The following is a 22,983-nucleotide window of genomic DNA, read 5'->3' as shown; positions in this document are numbered from 1 at the left end:
TCTAAACAAAAAAGGAATTATACTGTGATCAGTAAACACAAACAACTAGGCTACATTCCAAAAAAAAAAAAAAAAAAAAAAATTTATATATAAATTTCTACCAATTTATTTATCCACGGTACCACAACAAAATGTGAAGAAACTGAAAGTTCAGTGATAATCACCAGTTTGCTTCAAACTTGCTCTCTGCTCACTGATCTCCATACAAACATTACAGATGTATTATATGATGAAAACTGACATCTTAAAGATGTTTGTAACCAGATAGATGAAGCGATCTCTAACACACATCTTCCAGACGTACCTGCGCTGTCTGGGTAAGTTACTTGATACTGATCTAGCAATATCACTCACAAATAACACTGCTGAAGTATTTAAACTAAGCTTCCCAGAGGCCTGCCCTTGCTTCAAAATACTACCACGTAAGACACGCAGCAAAGCGTCTTAAAACCACACCGACACCGTGGAGGATGCACAGAAAGTGGCGAGTGAATGTGCCACGTTTACCTCGGTGTCTCCTGAAGTGTTTGAGGAGGAGCGGACGAGAGACGGGACAGAAGCGCCTAGCAACAGAGACCGAGCCGACTCATCCATTCCTTCAGTTCACAACGACACACTTCTCCAATGAAACTTACAGAAGCACTTTAAAACATGCAAACCCCTCACGCGCTTGATTTGATGATGCACACCTCAGCCGGTGCTAAACCAGCGACTTAAAGTGTGACAGAATCAGAATTAACATCGACAACTACCTGAACATGATCAAAAAACAGGTCATGCTTAAAGAGATAAACTTTGTGACGCAACAGGTTGTTGTCGAACTAAACAAACCACCACCACAAACAACAACAACAACTAAAATATGTATGCAAAACAATCGAAATGTATATATATATATATATCAGAAACTACAATTCCGTTGGTCGACAGCGACCGAAGCGCGAGGCGAGGCGATCAAAGTGCACGCGAGATGTGATGCTCCGCGCGACAAGCGGCGCGTTAGCTCGACGCGCTAACAGCCACAAACTTTCAGCCCCATCATCGCATGCAACAACTTCCACATCGCACTAAACAAGTTAGTAAAGAGAGCAGCGAAGTTGCGTGAAGAGAAACACGCCGATGTCCGCGAGAAGCGCTGCTGTTTGGAGCAGGTCTGCGAGCATCAGCTCGGTCCTCGCGCAACGAGGAAGCTGAAGTTAGGGGAAAAAAGTGACCTCTTACTCCGCTTTAACTTTCCCACTGACTCCAACTCCTGGAAAACATCAAAATAACAGCCCAAGCAGACCAGCAGGCCCGCGGGAGACAGTTTAGGAGACACCCGAGTCACTTACGCTTGACTTTGTTGGGGTTGGGTTGCTTTCGCCGAGACATGATGATGATGATGGTGATGATGATGAGCTGAGGTCAGAGAGAAAGAGAAAAAAAAAAAAAGAAAGAAGCTGCAAAAGTTGTTCCGGAGAGGAATCAAAATGGCGTTTGTAAAAGATGTGCAAAGTTCGTCAACTTTGAGTTTGAGTTCCCCACTCTCCCAGATTCCCCCACGCCGAGATGCTTCAGGGAGGAGAGAGGAAAAGCCTCGTTTGGTTTTCCTCCCACCGCGTCTCTCTCTCTCTCTCTCTCTCTAAAGCTGATCAGTGAGGCGGAGTCACGTGTTGCTCCTGCTCTAGTCTCCAAGGGGACGCGCGCTCCTGAAGCTGCAGACACACACCAGCATCACACACACACACACACACACACACCGAGTTAACCTGCTCTTTCACTAACTCTTCTAAAACAACTCTTACAACACAGAGAAGTGTGTCTTATGTGCTGACAAACACACACAGAAGTTCCACTTCAGAAAATAAAGACACAAAATATTAAAGGCCAAAATAAAATTAGACATAAAGATAAAAAATTAAGATAAAAAAATTAAATTATTATTAGAAATAATAATTGTAGTAGTGAATCTGATGAATCATTACCCCAATAAAATATTTAAATAACACTAGTAAAAAATTAAATAAAATTAGGCAATACAAATTGTCATTATAAAGACAACCAAATTGTTCAAATTATTGTTATTAAAAAAAATACTAAAGAAAATAGTAATTGTCAATTTTGGCAAATTATCTGTTTAAACATTATTCTATTTGTTTAGTAAAAAACAGAATACTAAATAGTTAATAAAAAAACAACATTAATAAAAAGTATAAAATACAAATAATAACCAAATAAAAGCACAAATACTGTCAATAAATAAAATATAAAAAAATACAAATGATTATTCTTAGTTGCACTTGTATTCATTAATTTTATAGTTCACTGTTGTATTGGCATGGCAGATATTTGTACATTAAGCACACAACTTTTTTTAAACAACTTTAAAAAGAGAAAATATACAGAGTAAATGACAAAGAAAAATAAAAGCACCTTTAAAGATCTGAAGTTATGAATATAACATTAATAAAATGTTCAGAGCTTTACATTAAAAAAGGTTTTGTATTGTGAATTGAGAAATAAAAATGTCAGTTTTCTTCAGATGACAAAAGAAATAAATGCTGGCACAGCGAGCGCTGAATGATGATTGGTTGTGCAGGGTTTATCTGAAGCTGCAGATCCTCTAGGGGCTGATAGCAGGACACTAAACCCCCCAGACTGACCACTGCCTCTTCCCATCCTCACACCTGACTGACCACTACTGCACACACCCCAGCTGTGTTTACTGCTCATATCACACAGAAACATGTGCTTTTCCCCTTCCTGAAGAGTTTAAGGAGGTTTGAGTTCACTCTTTGGTCAATGAATAACTTGGTAGAGCGGTTTATCATTTCAAAGTCATGCATCTTTACAGAGTCATATGCAAGGAACTTTATGACTCAGATATGCTAATGAGCAAATTAAAGTGATGGTTTGGTTCTTTCATTATGATGTAAAGAACAGGTCAAAGCGCGTACTGAAAGGCCTGCAGATCTACTCGAAGTAAGACAAGATGCAGCGAGACCTCCGTCTCCAAACTAGCCGAAACTTGAGAGTGATGTTATTTATTGACCGTTACCTAGGCTTCCGAATGCAACCCTGCTGCTAGGGAACAACCGTTCACGGCAACAAAAGGTTTCCTTTATCCTCTGTGACCGAGTCTGAAAGAGTACCTCAGCAGCGACACCGACTCTGAGCCATCCCACACTGCACTGCAGGCTGCTGCGTCACAACACATCCACAGAGCTGTCAGGAAATCAAACATTGTAACCGGACTTTAATGTAAGAGTAAACACTTCAATACTGACCTTCTCGTGATAGCCAAGTACACAGCAGGCTTGCTTAAAGAGAACGGTGTGCATGCATTTAGAGCAATAACTGTCTGAATGTGGCAAAACTAGCATAACACCAAAGTATTAAGATTTTAAATAAGCACATGCTAAGGTTGCACTGGCTGCTTCCAGAAGACTCTCTAGCTTCTTCAAAGATACGGGTGGATGGAGAAGAAGTGAAAAAACAGGTTTCCTTTGGTGATGGATGACTGTTGGCCAACAGTCGTTTGTGCTGCTGCTCCCTTTATGTTGCTTTCTGGTTACTGTGTAGGCCTGAGCGGTTCATTCTGTTATCTGTTTATTAGTAAACAACATTAATGATGTGCTAAATGTATTCATGTTTGTGCATTTAACAGCCATTAAAACATCTGAGCTTCTTCCTCATTATAATATAAGTAAAAATAGCATGCCTGCTAAGACCAAGTGGAACTGTTGCACTGAATTGCTGAAAATAAATGAGAGCTGTTCCCATGCCTCGCTAATAAAACATGTATTCTGACGATGTTCCCATTAAGTTATGAACACTTTATTTCTGAGTGTTCTCTAAACATCGAAAACAATGTTTTTATGTGATTGCTTTTTTAATGTTTTGAAAAAAAAGTTTTTATTTCTTTCTTTGAACGTTAAGGAAATATTCCATTTTAGAATTGTGTGAACATTATGAGAATGTTACTTTTGAATGTTCTGAAAAAAAAAAAATGTTCATATCTTTCTAAAAGTATTTCATGCTAGGTGTCTTTAAAATGCTCAGAACTTATTTTTGATCTTTCTAATGTTGTCTGCTAATTCCAGTTCGACCACATACAATAAAAGCCTCACCTTGTATTATGAATCAAAGCAGCTGTGATGAAACTTTCAAGCACAGACTGAAATGTGTTTCCTCAGCTGAACTAGAGTGAACAGTTTACTGTTAAAACACTGAAGTGTATGCATGTGATGTAGGCTATAGCTCGGTATGGTTATGCAATGCTTTCATGATGGAAGTTCTGGTCTGTATGAAGCAAGAATGAGTGAGCACATGTATTTTAAATACAGAAGGGGGCAGATGTGATCTCTGAGGTCGTGAGAAGACACTTCAGACTCTTCATCAGATCCGTCCGTTGAATTTTTCATGTGTACATCAGGACTGTCTCTAGATCATCAGGCCTCATCACGGCTCGTGAATGGAAGGCAGGCTGTGTGATGAATGTATGTGCTGTCATTATGAATAGGCAAGAACTTTGTACTTTGTGTTGTTTGCAATTAAATATGGTATCTGATATTTTGTACAATTAAAAAAAGGTTCACTTCTTAAATCAGTATACACTTTTTTTAATTTTTTGGATACGGTCTTAGGGCAGAATCTAAAACGTCTAAAACAAAATATTTTTTTTATTATTATTTTGAAGGCAGCATCCAGAGCATCGTTTGCTCCTCAGCAGTGCTGTGAGTGTGAGAGGATTCGCGTCTGCTGGCGCCATCTACCGGTGACACACAGGATTGCGCTGTGTTACACACTCGAGTGTGTGAAGCAGTGCTAATTTAGTATCATTTATATACTAATATACTTTTTATTATTATTATAATTTTTTTGTTGCAATATTTAGTAGTATTAGTAGTATTTTTGTCATTTTATATATTATAGTTTTTATTTATTTTATTTTAAATTATAATTTTATTTATTTAGTTGTATTTTAGTACATCAAATTAAACTGAACTGAAAACATACATGTTGCCTTGTCAACTAGCAGAAATAAAAAGTTTTTATATTTAATTTGATTTAAAGGGATAGTTCACTTCAAAATAAATATATCAGTATTTACTCACTCTCAGGCTGTATGAATTTCTTTCTTCTGTTGAACACAAAAGAAGTGATGAAGAATACTAGTAACTAAACAGTTTCTGGTAGCCATTGACTTTCATAGTATGGAGGGGGAAAAAAAAATGATATGATGTAAACGGCTTCCAGCAACTGTTTAGTTACCAAATATCTCATAACTCATCCAGGTTTGGAAGAACAACTTGAGGTTGAATAAATGATGACAGGATTTTCATTTTTTTGGGTGGACTCTCCCTTTAAACTAACATTCATTTTGTTTCGAGCAACATTTTTTTTTTCATGGTTTTAGTTTTGACTCAGTTTCATAACTATAAGAAGCCAGTCCTGACAAAAAAAAGAACCTTAAACTGTTGATATTTGTAGACAATAAGCATTAAAAAAAAAATAATAATAATAAGATAAAGAGCTACTGATGACAAAGACGTATAACCTGTTTAAGACTATTTAGTTAATTTTTTATAGTTATTTAATATTGCTACCCATGCCACTCAAGGTAATCTGTTACTTCGGTTAGAAACCGAGGAAAATGTATATATATATTTTTCTTTCTGTCATTTCCACCATCGTGCTTTGTGTACAGCATTCTGTGATTAAAAACTTGTAACTTTTGTGGAATTACTGATTCTCTTGTCTTGCTGTGGCTAATTTCATAGCTAGCATTTTAGATATCCTAAAAAAAATACCCTAGATATAATTCAATAATTTTCTTCACAATTTTCCATCATGTGAGATAAAAAAAAATAAAAATAATGAAGATATAGTATGTGATATTTACCTTGACGTTTTATTCACAGATCACATGTAATATACCGTACTGTTATAATATCTCAGTGCTTTTCTGCTCAGTTGCATGCTCCCTAACTTTGCGTTTATTTTAGTGCACAAGCATTTTTCAGCATTATAATTCATTGGATTTTTTCTATTTCTTCTATCTCATTGGATTTTTATAGCTTTTAAAGAGTTAACAATCTATAAAATCATCCGCAAGCATCATAAATCCTGAACACACGCTGACATTCGCTCAGTACAGTTTCCACAATTGAAGACAGATTCGATTGCACAGCTGCTCTCAGCTGAAGCGCAGGTCATTCACTGCTCTTAAAGGATCAATGAAAGCTGAGAGTCGCATTCACACAGGCGATCAGGAAGCCATCTTGATTTATTGCACGTAGTTTAAGATCAAAATTAGCCTGTGAAGAAACACACGTCAGACGTATGGATCAACAGTGAAGCAAAGCCTAGATGTTTAGCTGGAACATACAAACCAGACCTTTAGAGGAATATTAGTCTTGTACTTAAACGATGAGTCAAGCGTGAGGATTTCTGGAGAAATCGCAATTTGACATGTTATAATTCCCAATGATATTGCAATCTAATACTGTCAAAGGCAACCAACGACTTTCTTTCCATGCTCACCTCCTCTCCTGCTTCCACAAAACTTGAAACGTGGGAAATGAGGAAGACAGAGGGGCTCGTCCGAATTCAAGATCGGCTCGTTTTGCCCGTGTAGCCACAGCTCATATGATGAATAAAGCTCTTTGATGGACTGCCCTGTGGAAGACACACATTTAATGGCTTCTTGTCAGTAATCTGAAACAATGTAATAGTGATGTGCAAAGATGAACACTCACTCAGAATCAAGGCCAGTCTGATTTTTATAAGATCAGTCAACCTCTCAGGACAAGGCAGGAGAGTGAAACCTATGTCCTGTAAAGGGTCTGAGACAGTGAAAATTGGGAAAATGAAAGCAATTCACTATGCATTTTGGGAGGTAAACAAAACGACTGAATTGCATTTACTGACAACTGGTAGTTCCTGTAAATGATGTGTATGTCACACTGATCTCACCGCAGCTCCTGTAGGTCACCGTGATTCTCTCAGAGTCGCAGACTGTGTGAAGCGGCCATCGAGGATCCTGAGCGCGAACCCCATTCATCTGAACCAGAACCAGGACCAGAATCACAAATAACAGCATACTGTCCCACAGCCGTGTCTTCAGAGTCTGACCACCTCACTGTGAATTGTAGCCGAAATACGTGGAACTGGGCAACTTCACTTCTCATTACGGTCAAAACGGTAAAGTTTCACTTCCCTGAATCTTCATGTCAGTACAACTTTATTGTCATCCCCTTTAAAACTTCCTAATATCCAGTACAACACGATGTATTGATGTAAAACACATTCCTAAAGTATCTAAACCATGGCAGTCCTGTAAGAACAGAGTCTCGTCCACCCTGACCTCTGTTTTACACGATACCTCATGTATAGAGCTCAACAAAAGCATCACAATCAAATCAAATATTCATTTACATTTTTTCATGCCAGCACCTTCTATAATATATATATATATATATATATATTTTTTTTTTTTTTGGTAAAATTTCAGAGTTTCACTTTCCAAGTTTTTTTTATTTGCTAGTCTGTTTTTTTTTTTTTGAACTCAGAATTTGATTTACAGGCAAAAACTATTATTTATTTATTTACAGATTTTTGAAATTTTTAGGAGGTAGAAAAGCAGATTAACTAGTCATTGTCTTCTTTTTTTTTATATATATACAGCATTGTTTAGGACCGCTTATGTCAGTATCCGCTCATATATTATTTTATGGATCCAGAGAGTATGATGAGAAAAAGAGGAAACAGGTTTGAACTTTATATGAATGTAACACAAACCCTCTATGCATCATCTCCCATAACAACTGCGGTTTTATCTGACCTAGAGTTCACTGAAGGTACAGTCCTACAACATTAGATCAGTACAGAAATTGAATTTTTTCCATTAAGGGGCAATATATGCCACTCTAAATTGATTTCTATTTTTAGAACATTTATAAAGGATTTTTGTCTGACCATATCAGATATATGTTAACCTTTATCTTAAATTCGTAAATGTAATCAATGAATTAAATATGAATAATACGTTTTAATCAGCATCTGAAGTGGCATTGAGTCTGTATGCAGATCAGAGGTGGCATAAATACACTTACAATCAAATTACTGTTGCATAGATAATGTTATGAGATAAGTGTTATAAAACATATTTTTAATACATATTTGCAAACATTATGGCTTTCCAAAAAAAAAGAAAAAAAAAGGAATTTTGGAGGCATTTTTGCTCTGTCCTTGGGGATCAAACTAATGTCAATGGCTTTGCTGGAATGAAAAAAATATATATATCATTTACAGAAAAAATACAGTAAAATATTTTTGGCTGAAGGTAACTGCAATTTATCTCACTGTACACAATGAAGATTATAATTAGATTTAGTAAGACAATACAGTGTGAGTATAATAAACCCTGGCTTTTTGAAGTATGATAAATAACAAATACATATTGAGTGAAATATTGTTGATGTTTTAAAGAATGGTGATCAGCACATGCATACACAGATCTATCATATCCACAATGATGTGAAATAAAGTCACGTATTCCAGCACGTTTTGTTGTTCCAAAACTCTTCCTTGCAATCCTTCAAGCTTTTGGACTGAATTATATCATTATCATCTCGTCTATTGTTAGTGATGGTCTGAATATGCTGTTGTCATCGAGAATCAGAAGCAGGGTCACAGATGTGTGTGTCAGACTGACCTGATCTTGGGATCTTCTTGACTTTGGAGGCTGTGGTTCCTTGGAGGTGTTTGTCTCCAGTGGATGAGGAAGTCCTGAGCGTATATTAATCAGCATGAGGCTCTTCATCAACACATCTGCCTGGAGCTTCTCAGCAGACCATCTACTCTTCTACAGACACCGTGAGTTCAACACTTTTCATGATGGTTTCAACTGTAAACACTTTAGCATTACATACAAGGCTGTTTAGTTTAGTTTTGTTTATACTGTATATTACACAGAGTTACATGCCTTAGGTAATGTATTCCCAAAGTGTAGGGATGTTCGTTTCAGAAATTTTTGTATCCGACTTTGATTTCTGGTTCTGGAATCAACTGTGCAAATTCCCTTTGTATTCATTGATTATTATCAGCATCCAAGATCTCTTCATGTAATCAAAGCGTCGCTCAAAACCTTCCATTGCAGACAACAGACAAGCCAGTTTCACCTTTTAAGCGAAATTATCACTTATTCACATTTGTGCACCAGTGTCTGAATTGTGTGTTTTAGATTCAAAACAAAAGTTGTAGGCAATTAAATATGTTTGTCAGTCGAATGCTGATCACAGAAATAAACAGTGAACCTCATTAACTTAAGCAAGCACCAGTTGCTGTATTGAACCGAAAAAGGCAACTTTATCCCAAATTTTTGGAATTAGTTTCTTGCTCCCAAGTTGTTGAGAATCGAGAACTGACTTGGAAGCAAGGAGTTGATTCCCAGCCCTAAAGGACTGTCTGTATGGCTGTATGTTTCTAACATTGAAATGATCTGTCATCCAGGTTAGCGTCAAGACATTTTGTGCACATCATGTCATTTAATAATGTCATCGGCCGTATTTCCCTTGCCAACTCCAACTCACAGGAGTCTAACATACTTGATGAGTTTTCGGATGCTTGGAAGCCAAGGGGACCCCTAGATGGAGGTAAAGTCTTACTCATGTGTGCATTTATGCATGCCATTCTGCACATAAAACATTCAAACATTTTCCACAATTTGTGAAAATACGTCTTCTTTAAAAAAAAAAAAAAAGCTGCAGGTCTGAACGTGGTGAGCTTTGACATGTGTGTGGAGGACAACAGAAAAAAACATTACACAGACAAGTACAAGAATTCCAGTCTCATTGTGCGCAGGAATAAAGAGTTCAACATCATCATCAATCTAAACCGGGACTTCAATGCAGAGCAGGATATGGTGCAGCTGGAGTTCATGATTGGTGAGCTTCTGCGTTTAGTGAAACTTTTAAAAACATGATAAACTACATAAAGACTCTGTAAGGAAATATCTCTGTAGCCTAGCACAGGTTAAATCTGCTGATTTGCTCATCACAGGCAGTTCACCTAATGCAAAAAAGAGCACCTACATCAATGTGTCTATTGGAAAAATGAAACAAAACGGGCGATGGAAGTGTCGTGTGGTGGAAACAAAAGCCAATGCAGTGACAGTGGGCATAACACCTGACGCCAGCTGCATCATTGGCCGATTCCGCATCTTTATAGCAGTAATCACTGATTTGGGAAAACAGCGCACTCCGAGGAACCCCAACACTGATTTCTATGTGCTGTTCAATCCTTGGGACACTGGTGAGTACGACTGTAACACACTGGAAACTATTTTAATATTTGTAGCATGAACTTGTCAAACAATGGAACTTTGATAAGTCTTTAGATTTACTCGGACACTGGACCATTATTATCTTACTACACATGTGATGACACATGCATTTTGTGTGTGTTGTTACCCAGAGGATCAAGTGTACATGGACAACGAGGAGGACAGACAGGAGTATGTGATGAATGATGTGGGGACCATCTTCAATGGAGATTACAAAGACATAACCTCCCGCTCATGGAACTTTGGGCAGGTCGGCAGTAATCTGGAGATGTTTCTTCACATCAGGCATAAAAAAAAATGCTCATGCCCATATACAGACTAACCTAGGGGTGTCCAATGTTGCTTCTAAAGTGCCATTTTCCTACAGAGTATAGCTCCAACCAGTTCAAACACACCTGCTTGGAAATTTATAGGGGTGTCTCTTAATTATAAAGCTGCATCTTAGTAAGGTTGCATACCTCGGCTGCCACACCATCAATCAAGCATGGTGAGCTTGATTTCACCAAGTACAACATGTTCCTGGATCAACATCCTTGTTGATCCTGAAACAACATTCCAATAAACCAATCAGAATGGAGATATAACTTTTCAGGAAATACCTGTTTTAAGCTTACAATCAGGGTTAGGTGCTTCTACACACTTGATAATCAGCTATCATTTCCCACTGATTTTAGGAACAAATTATGGGTAGGGGTAGGTTTAGGGGTAAGGATCGGGTTAAATCTATATTTTTGGATAATAATGTTTATCCAGTCCTCAAAAGATGTTGATCCAGGAACCTTCACAGCGACCATCAAGCTCCATCGAAGCCCTTCTCAATTTGAATGATCCTTGTAAGATGCATCAAGTGTATCCTTTGTGTCTTTCAATTACCCACAATATTTGTACACATGCCAAACTACACACACACACACAAACAAAGACAGAAAATGAGACCGCATTGAGCATATTGAGTTTCATAATGAACCCATAACCTTTAACCTTTATGACATTGCTATTGGGACTTACTAGATCATCTCATTCTAGCATTCAATGATGAGGAGGACTCAAGCCTAGAAGCTGAGAAAGACTATGAAGGACACAGCCTCACTAGGATGCAGCCATCCAATTGAGAAACATCCTAGAGTGCATTCCACTTCGCTCTTAGACATACATGCAAACTTCCCTGAGCACTTCCCCTTTGGGAATCCCTGCTACCATTTTAAGGTACTTTCCAATTCATCAAGAGGAGGGACATTTATATGGATAGACCCTTAACACCTCGAGTTTGACTGAGGGAGCGAGACTACTCATACGCAGTGTTGGGTGTAACGCGTTACAAAGTAACGCGTTACTGTAATAATATTACTTTTTTCAGTAACTAGTAGTGTAAGGCATTACTCGTCTGAAAATGGTAATATTATTACAGTTTTCCCAAGCTAGTTACTTGCGTTACATTTGCCAGTAGCACCTTCATCACACACACAAGGCACACAACACAGAGAACAGAAGGGAAGGGAAGGAGGGCGTGAATGGAACAGTGATTGGTCTGGGTTTGGCACGAGGTATCATTTACCATCACTGATTGGTCGACAGCCGGCAGCAGAGCGGCACGCTCAGACAGATGGGGAAAAATGGAAGCGTCAACAATGGCTAGCTCTTTTTCAGAGGAAGGTTCCCAGCAACAGAAAGCTAGTTTCGACGGGTGGAGATTCAGTAATTATTTTGTAGGAGTGCTCCGATCACGATCGGACGCTCGTTAATGCGCATCTCAGTAAAGCCGGTTCTCTAATCAGCGGTTTATTCCATCAGGTGCGTGAACCATATGTTCATACAACCGTGCCAATAAACGCTGAAAATGAACTGGATTTGCGCATCTTCTCAGTTAATAACGGCTCTGTGTAGTAACAGCTGCTCTATGTGAAATCACGCACCTGATGGAATTAACCGCTGATTAGAGAACAGGTGTACTGACGAGCAGTAATATAAGTGAGTTGTGTAAACAGTGATTTATGTGACTTCAATTATTTCTTATTAAACTGAAATAGAAAAGTAAAAAGTATTTTTTGGAAAAACCACATCCTAGTGTTAGTCTTCATATGCTGATGAATAGTGTTAACACGGATATAGAAAAATAAGGAGTGCAAGAGATTGATTCCTAATCTCAGTTTATTTTTAATTAATACTATAGTAGTTCGGTTCCCTTTACATCTTTAACTACCCGATAATTTATCAATTGAATGGGTGACCTATCCTCATTAATAGAGCAAACATTTGTCCCCCCTGAGAGAATTGGCAGGAGCCGCCACTGATAAAGACCCTAAAGAACACTCCTCCTTTGTATGTTCTCCCTCCATCTGATGCATCTCAGGCAATCATAGAGTAATTAAGAAAAAAAGATGTAACTAGTAATATAACTAGTAATATAACTAGTTACTTTCTCCAGGGAGTAATAAAGTAAAGTAAGGCATTACTATTTTTGAGAGTAATATGTAATATGTAATATATTACTTTTTTGAGTAACTAGCCCCAACACTGCTCATACGTACACGTCAGGAGACTCAAACACACACAATGCAACATGATACAGACACAGGAAATTGTGCTTAATTGAACACCACCTCAATATAAGTAATAACATGTAAATATCAAATCATCACCATAGCAGATTCCCAGTGAACAATGGTTCTGCCAGTAGTGGGCACTCATGCAACATAGGCCATGAGGTACATCCGAGTAATCGAGAAGTTAGGATACCTTTACTAGCTGTTCCAAGTGTGTTTAATTAGTATTGAAGCTAAACTCTACAGGAAGGTGACCCTTCAAGAACAGCATTGGACACCCCTGAATTAACATCCTATGTGATTTACTATAGTTTGAAGAGGGGATTCTGGATGCCTGCCTATTGATAATGGATAATGGGAAAGTACCACTAATGTACCGTGGAAATGTCATTGAAGTAGTTCGGCAAGGATCAGCTCTGGTATGATTTGATAATACGTTTTAAAGTTATGGATAATTCCATGAACAAGTAATCATTTTGTATTTGCTGGTATATTTTCAGTTGAACGCTCAAGACGATAAAGGTGTCCTGGTTGGCAACTGGAGTGGTGACTACTCCGACGGTACAGCACCCACTGCCTGGACCGGAAGCCCTGAAATCATGCTCAAATATGTCAATGAAGGTTATGAGCCTGTGCGCTTTGCACAGTGCTGGGTGTTTTCCGGCGTGATGAACACTTGTGAGTATGGCCCGCCCATTAAAGACATTTTTCTTCATAAAACATTGTCAAAATTCTACATCATTTTTTGCAACAACTGTTCCTGTCCCCCACCCAGTTTCACGTTGTCTCGGGATCCCTGCACGGGTCATCACCACTTACCACTCTGCTGTTGACAACACAGGCAACTTGAAGACAGACATTGTGGTAGACAAGGATGGGAATTGGGACCAAAGCCGAACAAAAGATTCGATCTGGTGAGATCCCCTAAACCAGGTTGCATCCAAGAGGTCCACAATTCTGTATTGCAGAAAATTGGTGCCTTTGTTGAAATAACAAACTGTCTTTACACTGCAAGGCTTAATGCAAAGATCTGATCTTTTGACAATTTCCACTTTTTTTGTCCAATCTGTTTACATTCACTTAAGACATGACTAGTACCTGATATCTTCATTAACTTGAATCCCCTCCTAAACTAGACCAGTTCCACTGGTAATCACTTCCAGAGACTCAGTAGACCCCTGGGTTTTGAATAGCCGTAAATGAAATTAATAGTTAAAGTTATAGTTATAGTTAAAGTCAGTTTGTTCTTTGACTTTAATGCATACCGTCTGTGATTATCCCGCTTATACCATGATCACTTGCCAGCTTGGACATGTTCAAGTTAAAACTGTCATTGACGTTTGTAGTGCAAATTCTGTCTGAATAGATACAATAATGTAAGCTGTTTTATCTACTGTTCTTTAGAGCTGTTTAATTACTCAAAAAACAGTGACATTATTATCACCTTCCTGAAAATATAATGTAGCAAAGAGATTTTATTTAGAAAATTCACGAGACAACATCTCAAAACAAGTTTATGTGCTCCTGAATGCTTAATAAAAGAAGCAGAGTTATGTTGGAGCACATACAGGCAACATCTGCTTCATAATTTGACAAAGTAAAGTTCCGTCATGAAAACTCTCGGAGGGATTGGCATGGTGATGTACATGATAATGTTAATGTATTTGGTCTTGGAGGAATGAATCTGCTACGCTAAGTTCCGAGACTTGCCACTGCCAATATATCTACAACATGCTGCTGTGAGTGTGTAAGAAATATTGCTGATGCAAATATAACATACATTAAATAACCCCATAGTATACATGAATCGCCTTGTCGCAGATCTATACAGGTGGAGCTGGGGAAGGAGGAGGGTTTCTGAAGCAAGCTGCACTACTACCTGCAGCTCTAGTCATATATTTGAATGTTGAGCGGCGAGCCCATTGGCTACCAGTACAGGAGAGAACCAATCAGCTGTGCCATGTTATAATGATTTCATTACGTAAGATTGAGTTAGACCTATCGCACTGCACCATCAGAGTTTCATACCAGATCTGTATTTTTCCTTTCTTGGGCAAATGCAGCTCCCTTGCCTTGTGATGGCTTGAAGTTCCAATGGGAATCAGATTCACGTGTTTAGACATAGGTGTCCAATTTCTTAGACACAGATGTCCAGATATTGGATATGTATTTGTGCACGTGAAAAATCTGATCTTGTGCAGATTTTTATTTACACATGTGCAACAATATTTGATCTGTGTCACATGTGAGTAAAAAAAACAACAACAACAAAAAAAATTATTTATGTTTTGTGTGTGTGTGTGTGTGTGTGTGCCAATGTTAATGCAGACTTTTACATTGTAGCCATTTTTACTATTTAGTGAAAAAAAATTATGATACACTACGAAGCCAATATAATTCTATTGTCAGGTTAGTTAGTAAAATGTTTAGATGCAATTCTGTATGTAACAGGAATTTCCACATCTGGAATGAGGTGTACATGAAGAGGCCTGATCTGCTTGAAAAGTTCTCTGGCTGGCAAGCGATCGACTGCACCCCTCAGGAGACCAGTGATGGTATCATGACTTCTGCCACATTATAAACGCACCATAGCAGTGCCTTTTTTGACCCAAGTTTATATTTATGTTATTTTACATGTCCCATGCAGGTCTTTATCGATGTGGCCCAGCGTCTGTCAATGCCATCAAAGAGGGAGAGGTCAGCTATCCATTCGATGCAAAGTTCGTCTTTGCAGAGGTAAAAGCGTGTCAATGTTCTTGCTTTTACCCTGTATATTTATAATACATTTTTAGCTACATGCAAATAGACATGGAAAAACATATATATTTCCTTTCTTCAGATAAACAGTGATGTGATATACTATAAGGCTGATATGTATGGAAATCTGAAGATTATCCGTGTAGACACTGTGTATGTGGGAAAGCTCATTTTGACTCAAAAGAAAGACAGCAGCGATTATGAGGACATCACAACTAACTATAAATACCCAGAAGGTATGTTTCATATCAATCTACAGAATTGTATGCAATGTGACATTAGATCAGGAGAGCTGCCTTCAATGTAACAATGTGATTCAAACGATTGGTCTCTGACCGATGGAAAATGCCAATATTTTGCCTTCAAACTTCATGATTCTAGGAAGTCTCAAGGAGAGAGAAATCATGCAGTTTGCAGAGCAACATGGTGCCCCTTCCAGGGATTACTTGACGCCCCCAGAATCAGGTGTGGACATTGAGCTCCAGGCTGACGCCATCAAAATTGGTGAAAACCTCCAGCTGACTCTGAACATTAAAAACCAGACCAAACAAACCTGTACCCTCAGCGCCGTCATCACTGGCTGTGTAGTGTATTACACGGGCATCAGTAGCAAAACTTTTATGTCTGAGGAAAAATCTGCAACCGTGGAAGCCTCGACAAGTGAGTCCAACAGAAGTGTTTCAGTAAAGCAGTTCATTATCTTGAGATCGAGCTATAAAGTTCTAAGGAATTCTAAAAAAATTGTAAATGGATTAGTTCATAGTGTGATCATAATATCTTTACAGCTGAGTCCCTGACAATAGATGTCACAGCTTCGGAGTACATGCCCTACCTTGTGGATAAGTCCAACCTGCTCTTCGTGGTGTATGGGCAAGTTGAGGAAAGTGACACTTCCCTTTCCACGATGAGAGTTGTCAGTCTTCTTCCTCCTGAACTTACAATGAAGGTAAACACCTTTAATAACAATTCTTAGGGGAGTCCGTGTTTCGGGCAGGGTATTCATTTTGAGTTCACACTTGATATTGATTTAGAAATATGTCAAAAATGAACATTCTGTCATAATTAATTCACCATCATGTTGTCCCAAACCTGTCTTTATTGATTGACTTCCATTCAAAGGACAAAAACAGTTTAAAGTAACTCACTAAAATGAACCTTTATAGAAAAAGGTTTATTGTTCATTATTATAAAAAACAACAGCAACACAGTAAAATAAAACTGAAACATTCCATACAACTCTGGCTTCAGGGGTGCAGATTTCACAATTTCACAATTCTTTTAGCTTTAATAACAATTGGTAAAGCGGAGTTAAGTTGCATTCAGTATCTCATGGGAAATTCATATTTACTTGTTAGGAAGTTGTAATTGCAACTTCATGTCAAGTCATTTGGTCGGCGCTTTTAGGCCATGCACCTTTTTACAAAAAGTTGGTATGAAACAGAAGTTGTGATAGTCTTTTCTTCCCTATTGTTGTTACAAGGTGTCAGAGACAGCCGAATCCATATGCAGTAGTTTATTATAGAGTGGTCAAACAGGCAGTAATCAAACAACAGCGTCAAGTATGTCAAGGGATATCCAAAATCAGAAACAGTAACAGGCAGAGGTCAGGGCAGGCAGCAGAGAAACACAGGCGGTATAAACAAACCAAGATCAGATACGGCAAGAAACAAACACCAGGAAAATGCTCGGAAATGTCAGACGAGGCTAAAAAAGACTTCAGAATGATTAGTTGCGTTTACATGGACACTTTTTGCTTCCATCGGAATGAATTAATTCTGATTGACGAATCCGAACGTAGTGTTTACATGAACGGTACATAAAGTGATCGGGTTGATGTGTGCGTTTATATGTCACAAGCTTCTGATCAAAATTTACTCTTTTGACATGCGCACACTGCATGAATATACAGAGTTTCCCACTGCTGTTTTAAAAAGCACACATATTATTTATCTGCTTCGGGTCCTAATTAGGCGACGACCAGCACATGAACTGTTGTGCTGCTTAACTTTACTTTAGCAAAAAAAAGTCGTAAAAGTGCCTCTTCCCGCACTCAGAACTAGTCATCTGTTGATGAGAGTCTTAAACGAGGACTGGTGGGACGTGGTTGTGTTCCACTTCACATACGCTGAGTGAAAGGGGAGATTTATAATGACAGGACACTTATTTATGACACTTTATTCACCAGGAAGAACAACTCATTTGGTGCCTCATAAGTCATTATGCTATTTCTACGTTGCTGCACATGCGCAGTACTTTCCAGTTTCGGTTTTCAATCCGATTAAGTGTTAACATGTCCTCTCGCTCTGATAATAAAAGGGATAAACCACTGTTTATCCCTTTTTTTCCCTGTGAGGGAGGGAGACCCAAGACGAAATCTAGCGAGTTGTGGGACCAGGGCTTCGAAGGAACTAACAACGGCTGAAGGAGTCCAGCAGGGGGTCGATTGGAAGACTTCGAAACAGCTCAGACAGAGCAAGCCAAAACAAAAAGAAGAATGTCACGAGCCATGGCTGGCTACCAAAACCGCTGTTTATCGAGAAACATGGTACGATTTACCCCAGGATGGCAAGCTACCTTGGAATAATGACCCCATCGGATAACTTCGGACCTTGAAGCCTCTGGCATAAACAACCGACCCGGTGGGCACCCGGGCGGAGACGTTACCCCTTGCCAGGCTGTGCGAACTTTCGACTCGATGTTCCACATGACTGCAGAAATATAGACTTTCTGGGGTACAATGGGTTCGGAAAAAGATGGGCTATCAGAAACATAAAAAATATGGGATAACGCGTCCGATTTGATGTTCTTAGAACCTGGATGATAAGAAATAGAAAAATCTAAACGACCAAAAAAAAAAAGAGCCCTTCGAGCCTGCCTAGAGTTTAATCTTTTAGCGGACTTGATGTGTTCAAGATTTTTGTGATCAGTCCAAACATTAAAGGAACCCCCAAACCTTCCAACCAATGACGCCACTCTTCCAAAGCGAGCTTGACTGCCAACAGCTCTCTGTTTCCAATGTCATAATTATGCTTGGCGGGGGACTAATGGTGAGAGAAATACGCACAAGGATGCACCTTACCATCAGTGAGGGAACGCTGGGATAAAACCGCACAAACCCCCACCTCTGAAGCGTCATCCTCCACCACAAACTGCTGGGAAGGATCAGGGGCAATAAGGATGGGAGCTGAAACGAAACAGCTTTTCAGTTTGGAAAATGCAGCTTCCACTGCACTAGACTACCTGAAGGCAGTCTTGATGGAGGTTAAGGAAGTCAAAGGGGCGGCTAGCTGTCTGAAATTGCGAATAAAATGTCGGTAGAAATCGGCAAAGCCCAGAAACCTCTGCAGGGCCTTATGAGACTCTAGGGTTGGGCAATTTACCACAGCCTGGATCTTGTCGGTATCCATGCACACCCCCTCGGCCGAGATGATGTATCCCAAAAAAGAAACAGACTGTGCATGGATAACGCATATCGCCGCCTTGTCAAAAAGCCCATTCTCTAACAGCCTCTGAAGCACTTGCCTGACGTGTTGAACATGTTCCTGGAGAGAATGAAAAAATATCAGTATGTCATCCAGGTACACATAAATGAACTGATCTACCATATCTCTCAACACATCGTTGATGAGTGCTTGGAATACCAGGGGGCGTTACAAATGCCAAAAGGAAGAACAAGATATTCAAAGTGCCCCCTGGGGGTATTAAAAGTGGTCCTCCATTCATCCCCCTCTCTTATGCGAACCAAATGATAAGCATTACGGAGTTTAAATTTCTTGAAAAATGACACCCCCTGCAGACGCATGAAAGCCGCCAACATCAACGGCAAAGGATAAGTTTTCTTCACCGTGATGTCATTCAAGCCTCGATAGTCAATACAGGGATGAAGAGAGCCGTCTTTCTTTTTCACGAAAAAAAGAGGAAGAGGTGCAGATGATCTTGGCTGTAAGAGAAACAGAAATATATTTCTCCATGACCTCCCTCTCCGGATTGGAAAGTGAATATAATTTGCCTTTAGGCGGAGATGTACCTGAAAATAACTCTATAGCACAGTCATAGGGACGATGCGGAGGTAGAGAAGCAGCCCGAGAATTACTGAATAGTCTCTTCAGGTCGAGGTACTCACGTGGCACGTTAGACAGGTCAGTGTGATCATCCTGAAACACAGAACAAGACACAGGAGAACATGCAGAGAACAGACATAACGCATGACAATATTCACTCCAGGACAAGACAAAAAAAAATTATGGAGCACTAGCCAGGGATGCCTCAAAACCACAGGAGCAGCAGGAGTGTCAGTTAAGAGAAAGCCAATGTTCTCAGTGTGTTGTCCAGAGATTATAAGTTTGACTGAGACTGAGGAATGTGTGACGGAGGGTAATGGCTGACCATTTAGTGCCACCACAGAGATGGGCTGAGAGAGTTCCACCATAGGTATCTTAAGTCTTTAGCAACATTAATGTCTAGAAAATTACCCTCAACCCCCGAATCCACCAAAGCCTCACAGTCAAAAGTTAGAGAATGGAGTGTCAGCCTTACCGATAGCGACGTGAAAGAAAGAGTTGCCCCACCCATCAGTAACCTATTACTTACTGGCAGGCACCGGCTTTTACTGGACATTGCAGAACGACATGACCGGTGGCTCCACAGTACAAGCACAAACCTTTCTCTCTGCGTCTCTGCTTCTCCTGCTGTGAAAGGCGAGACCTGCCCATCTGCATGGGTTCGGGATCTGGAAACGAGAACTCACTCTCGCCAGAGACTGATGATTAGGGCTGTGCAAAAAATTGAATGTGATTTTCATGCGCATCTCATCAGTAAAGATGCTCCTGTAATTAGAAGTATATCTCCAGCACATGCGTTCAGATCAGGGTTGCCAGGTTTTCACAACAAATCCTGCCCAGTTGCTTCTTAAAACTAGTCAAAAACTAGCCTAATCATGCTTCTAGAAGGTTCCCGGATAAAAAAAAAAGCTTCCCAGGGTTAAAATATATGTTTTTTAGAAGGGTTGCCTTGGTAAAATTAACATTTTAGGGGCTAAGAATCACGTTATTCGATTCGATTTTTTGCACAGCCATACTGATGATAGGCTGCTCTGATGAGTGACATCAGGGATTCTCCTTAGTATCTTCTGGTGGATACGCCTCCTTACTCCACATCCACACGAATAGCCAACTCAATGAGATTATCCACCCCCACGGGTAAATCCGAGGAATAAATGTCATCCTTGATGGTATCCGAAAGTCTGTGTAGAAACTGGTCCAACTGTGCCTCAGAATTCCAGCCGCACTCCGCGGCTAAAGTGCAAAATTTTATATAATAATCGGCTACGGTGCGATCCCCTTGTCGCAGCTCCAAGAGAAGTCTAGCTGCCTCTCTGCCATAAGCAGCACGATCAAATACCTTCTTCAGCTCCTGCGAAAATGCTTGGAAGGAGGCGCAGCACGGAAGTCTCTGTTCCCACACGGTGGTTCCCCAGCTTGCCGCTCGTCCTGTGAGCAGAGTTATAATGAACGCTATCTTAGATTCCTTGGTGGGAAACAATGACGGTTGAAGAGAAATATAGAGGGAGCATTTAGCCAAAAATTAGCAACACAACCGGGGCTCCCGGAATAAAAGGCTGGTGGTGGTAGATGAGGCTCAGGAGATTGGATACTTTGATCCACGGTAGCTGGTGGATTGGACGCAGGTGGTTGCTGAGAAGAAACGGTCTCTAACTTGAAGCGCTGAAACTGAGTGGTAAGTTACGAAACCTGAGTGACCAGGGCTTGGACAGCACGACCCATGGCCATCATCATGTGAACCATGACAGTGAGAGTCCAAACGCATTATATATAGGGGAGTGAAAAAGGGGACACCTGGTGATAAGCCCTAAGCATGGGATTATGGGAAATGGAGTTGGGAATGGAAATGGACACCAAATACAAGAGTCCTGAGTAGAGTGCCCTCCACTGGAGTTCATGGGCACTCCAGCTGATGATCGTTTTAGAACAAGGAAAATTGTCGGGTGGTACATGATTTTGTCCATTGGGAGTTGACTGATTGTTTTACTTTACTAGTAAAAATGTCAGCAGAAAAAAGATGTTGTTACGAGAGGAAGGATAACCTAATTATAATCATAGATAAATCATTTCTAATAAATACTGCAATACTCCATTAAAAAATTAAGATTTGTCAATTTTGATTTCAAGACGACTTTTATCTGTGCTTCTACAAAATTATAAATAAAGAATGTGCATCAGTGTGTTTTTATTTTATTCTACTTATGAAGGTGCAGTTATATATTCTATCATATTCGTACAGTACTATGGTATTTTGTACATGCAACTTGCATAGTTGTGTTGCAAATGAAAAAAAAAAGGAGCTTTGGTAAAAGCTGTTGTTGCTCTACATTATAATCTATCTACAGATGACTGGATCTCCCCAGATTGGCAAGGAACTCGTGGTCAGTGTGGAATTCCTGAATCCCTATAATTTCACCATGAAAGATGTTCAGCTTCGTGTTGATGGACCTGGTCTGATACCGACCAAATTGAAGAAATACAGGTGAACTTTTTATTTCTATCACACTTGCAGGTGAAATAAACACATATAGATGCCGCAATAACTACTACACCATACACCAATAAACATGTCCAGACATTTACAAAGACATATATGGTATTTATTTTTGTGCATATACACTATCAATATACATTCAATTATTTATTTTATGGTGACTCCAGTTTATGTTGCAGTCATGTTGCATACATAGAAAACCAAATAAACCTTTGGCTGAGTTCTGAAAACATTTAGTCTCTTTTGTGTGTGTTTCTACTTGCAGCCAGATATTACCTGGTGCTTCGGTGATGTATAGACTGTTGCTGATCCCTCAGTCTCTGGGGAAGAAGGTGCTCATGGCCTGTCTAGACTGTCCTCAACTGAGACAGGTCACCAATAAGCTGGAATTTGAAGTAGTGCAAGACCCAAATACTGAATAAAGAGTGACACTGTGAACAAGATAGAGAAAAGACAGGGAAAGAGGAATGGAAGAGAAAACAGTGTTGCAGTGAAAACATCACTTTGTTTTGCTTAGATTTTTTAGATACTTTAGATTACATCTACTGATGTTAAAATAATAGCACACTCAAAAATGATGTTTTTTTTCCCCTCCAAACCTTTATGACTTTCATTTGTTTCATGACATCAATTGAAATCCCTAGTTATCTGTAACATGTTTTGTTTGGTGAAATGTTTTCTCTGGTTGGAAGGAATCTTACCTAGCTTACTTTATTAATCACAATGTATTGTTGTTTAACTGTGCTCTAATGCCATGGACTATGTTGTATTAATGCATATCAAGAATAAATGTTTGATGCT

General features: G+C 39.3%; 3 protein-coding genes across 5 annotated transcripts in view; 1 reads left to right on the top strand and 2 right to left on the bottom strand.

The window, feature by feature from the left end:
• Nucleotides 1-1,733, bottom strand: part of LOC113066320 (ras-responsive element-binding protein 1-like) — a 46,908-nt gene extending 45,175 nt beyond the window's left edge. For 2 of the 3 annotated variants that reach the window (XM_026238211.1, XM_026238214.1), the window contains exon 1: nucleotides 1,332-1,732. Coding sequence is in view for 1 of the 3 variants with exons in the window: in XM_026238210.1 (XP_026093995.1) it covers nucleotides 1,332-1,371 (40 nt within the window). In the remaining 2 variants the exon portion in view is untranslated. Of the gene's footprint in view, nucleotides 1-1,331 lie in introns of all 3 variants that reach the window. The other variant, XM_026238210.1, reaches the window with a different exon arrangement.
• A 4,318-nt stretch (nucleotides 1,734-6,051) lies between these two features.
• On the bottom strand, nucleotides 6,052-7,247 carry LOC113065966 (lymphocyte antigen 86). The gene is made up of 5 exons (XM_026237496.1): nucleotides 6,958-7,247; nucleotides 6,741-6,827; nucleotides 6,526-6,660; nucleotides 6,380-6,432; nucleotides 6,052-6,299 (listed from the first exon to the last, which is right to left on the bottom strand). The coding sequence occupies exons 1-5, from the start codon at nucleotides 7,082-7,084 to the stop codon at nucleotides 6,216-6,218; spliced, it is 486 nt and encodes a 161-aa protein (XP_026093281.1). The 5' UTR covers nucleotides 7,085-7,247; the 3' UTR covers nucleotides 6,052-6,215.
• A 2,254-nt stretch (nucleotides 7,248-9,501) lies between these two features.
• Nucleotides 9,502-22,672, top strand: LOC113065965 (coagulation factor XIII A chain-like). The gene is made up of 14 exons (XM_026237495.1): nucleotides 9,502-9,638; nucleotides 9,747-9,929; nucleotides 10,045-10,296; nucleotides 10,459-10,577; nucleotides 13,182-13,289; nucleotides 13,371-13,548; nucleotides 13,646-13,784; nucleotides 15,322-15,425; nucleotides 15,518-15,606; nucleotides 15,710-15,863; nucleotides 16,009-16,287; nucleotides 16,413-16,573; nucleotides 22,034-22,170; nucleotides 22,448-22,672. The coding sequence occupies exons 1-14, from the start codon at nucleotides 9,524-9,526 to the stop codon at nucleotides 22,602-22,604; spliced, it is 2,175 nt and encodes a 724-aa protein (XP_026093280.1). The 5' UTR covers nucleotides 9,502-9,523; the 3' UTR covers nucleotides 22,605-22,672.
• The last annotated feature ends 311 nt before the right edge of the window (nucleotides 22,673-22,983 follow it).

The sequence above is a fragment of the Carassius auratus genome, chromosome 49 (genome assembly GCF_003368295.1).
Source record: "Carassius auratus strain Wakin chromosome 49, ASM336829v1, whole genome shotgun sequence".
Taxonomy (NCBI): Eukaryota; Metazoa; Chordata; class Actinopteri; order Cypriniformes; family Cyprinidae; genus Carassius; species Carassius auratus.
Note: the sequence above shows the minus strand (reverse complement) of the source record. Positions and strands in the feature narration are given on the sequence as shown.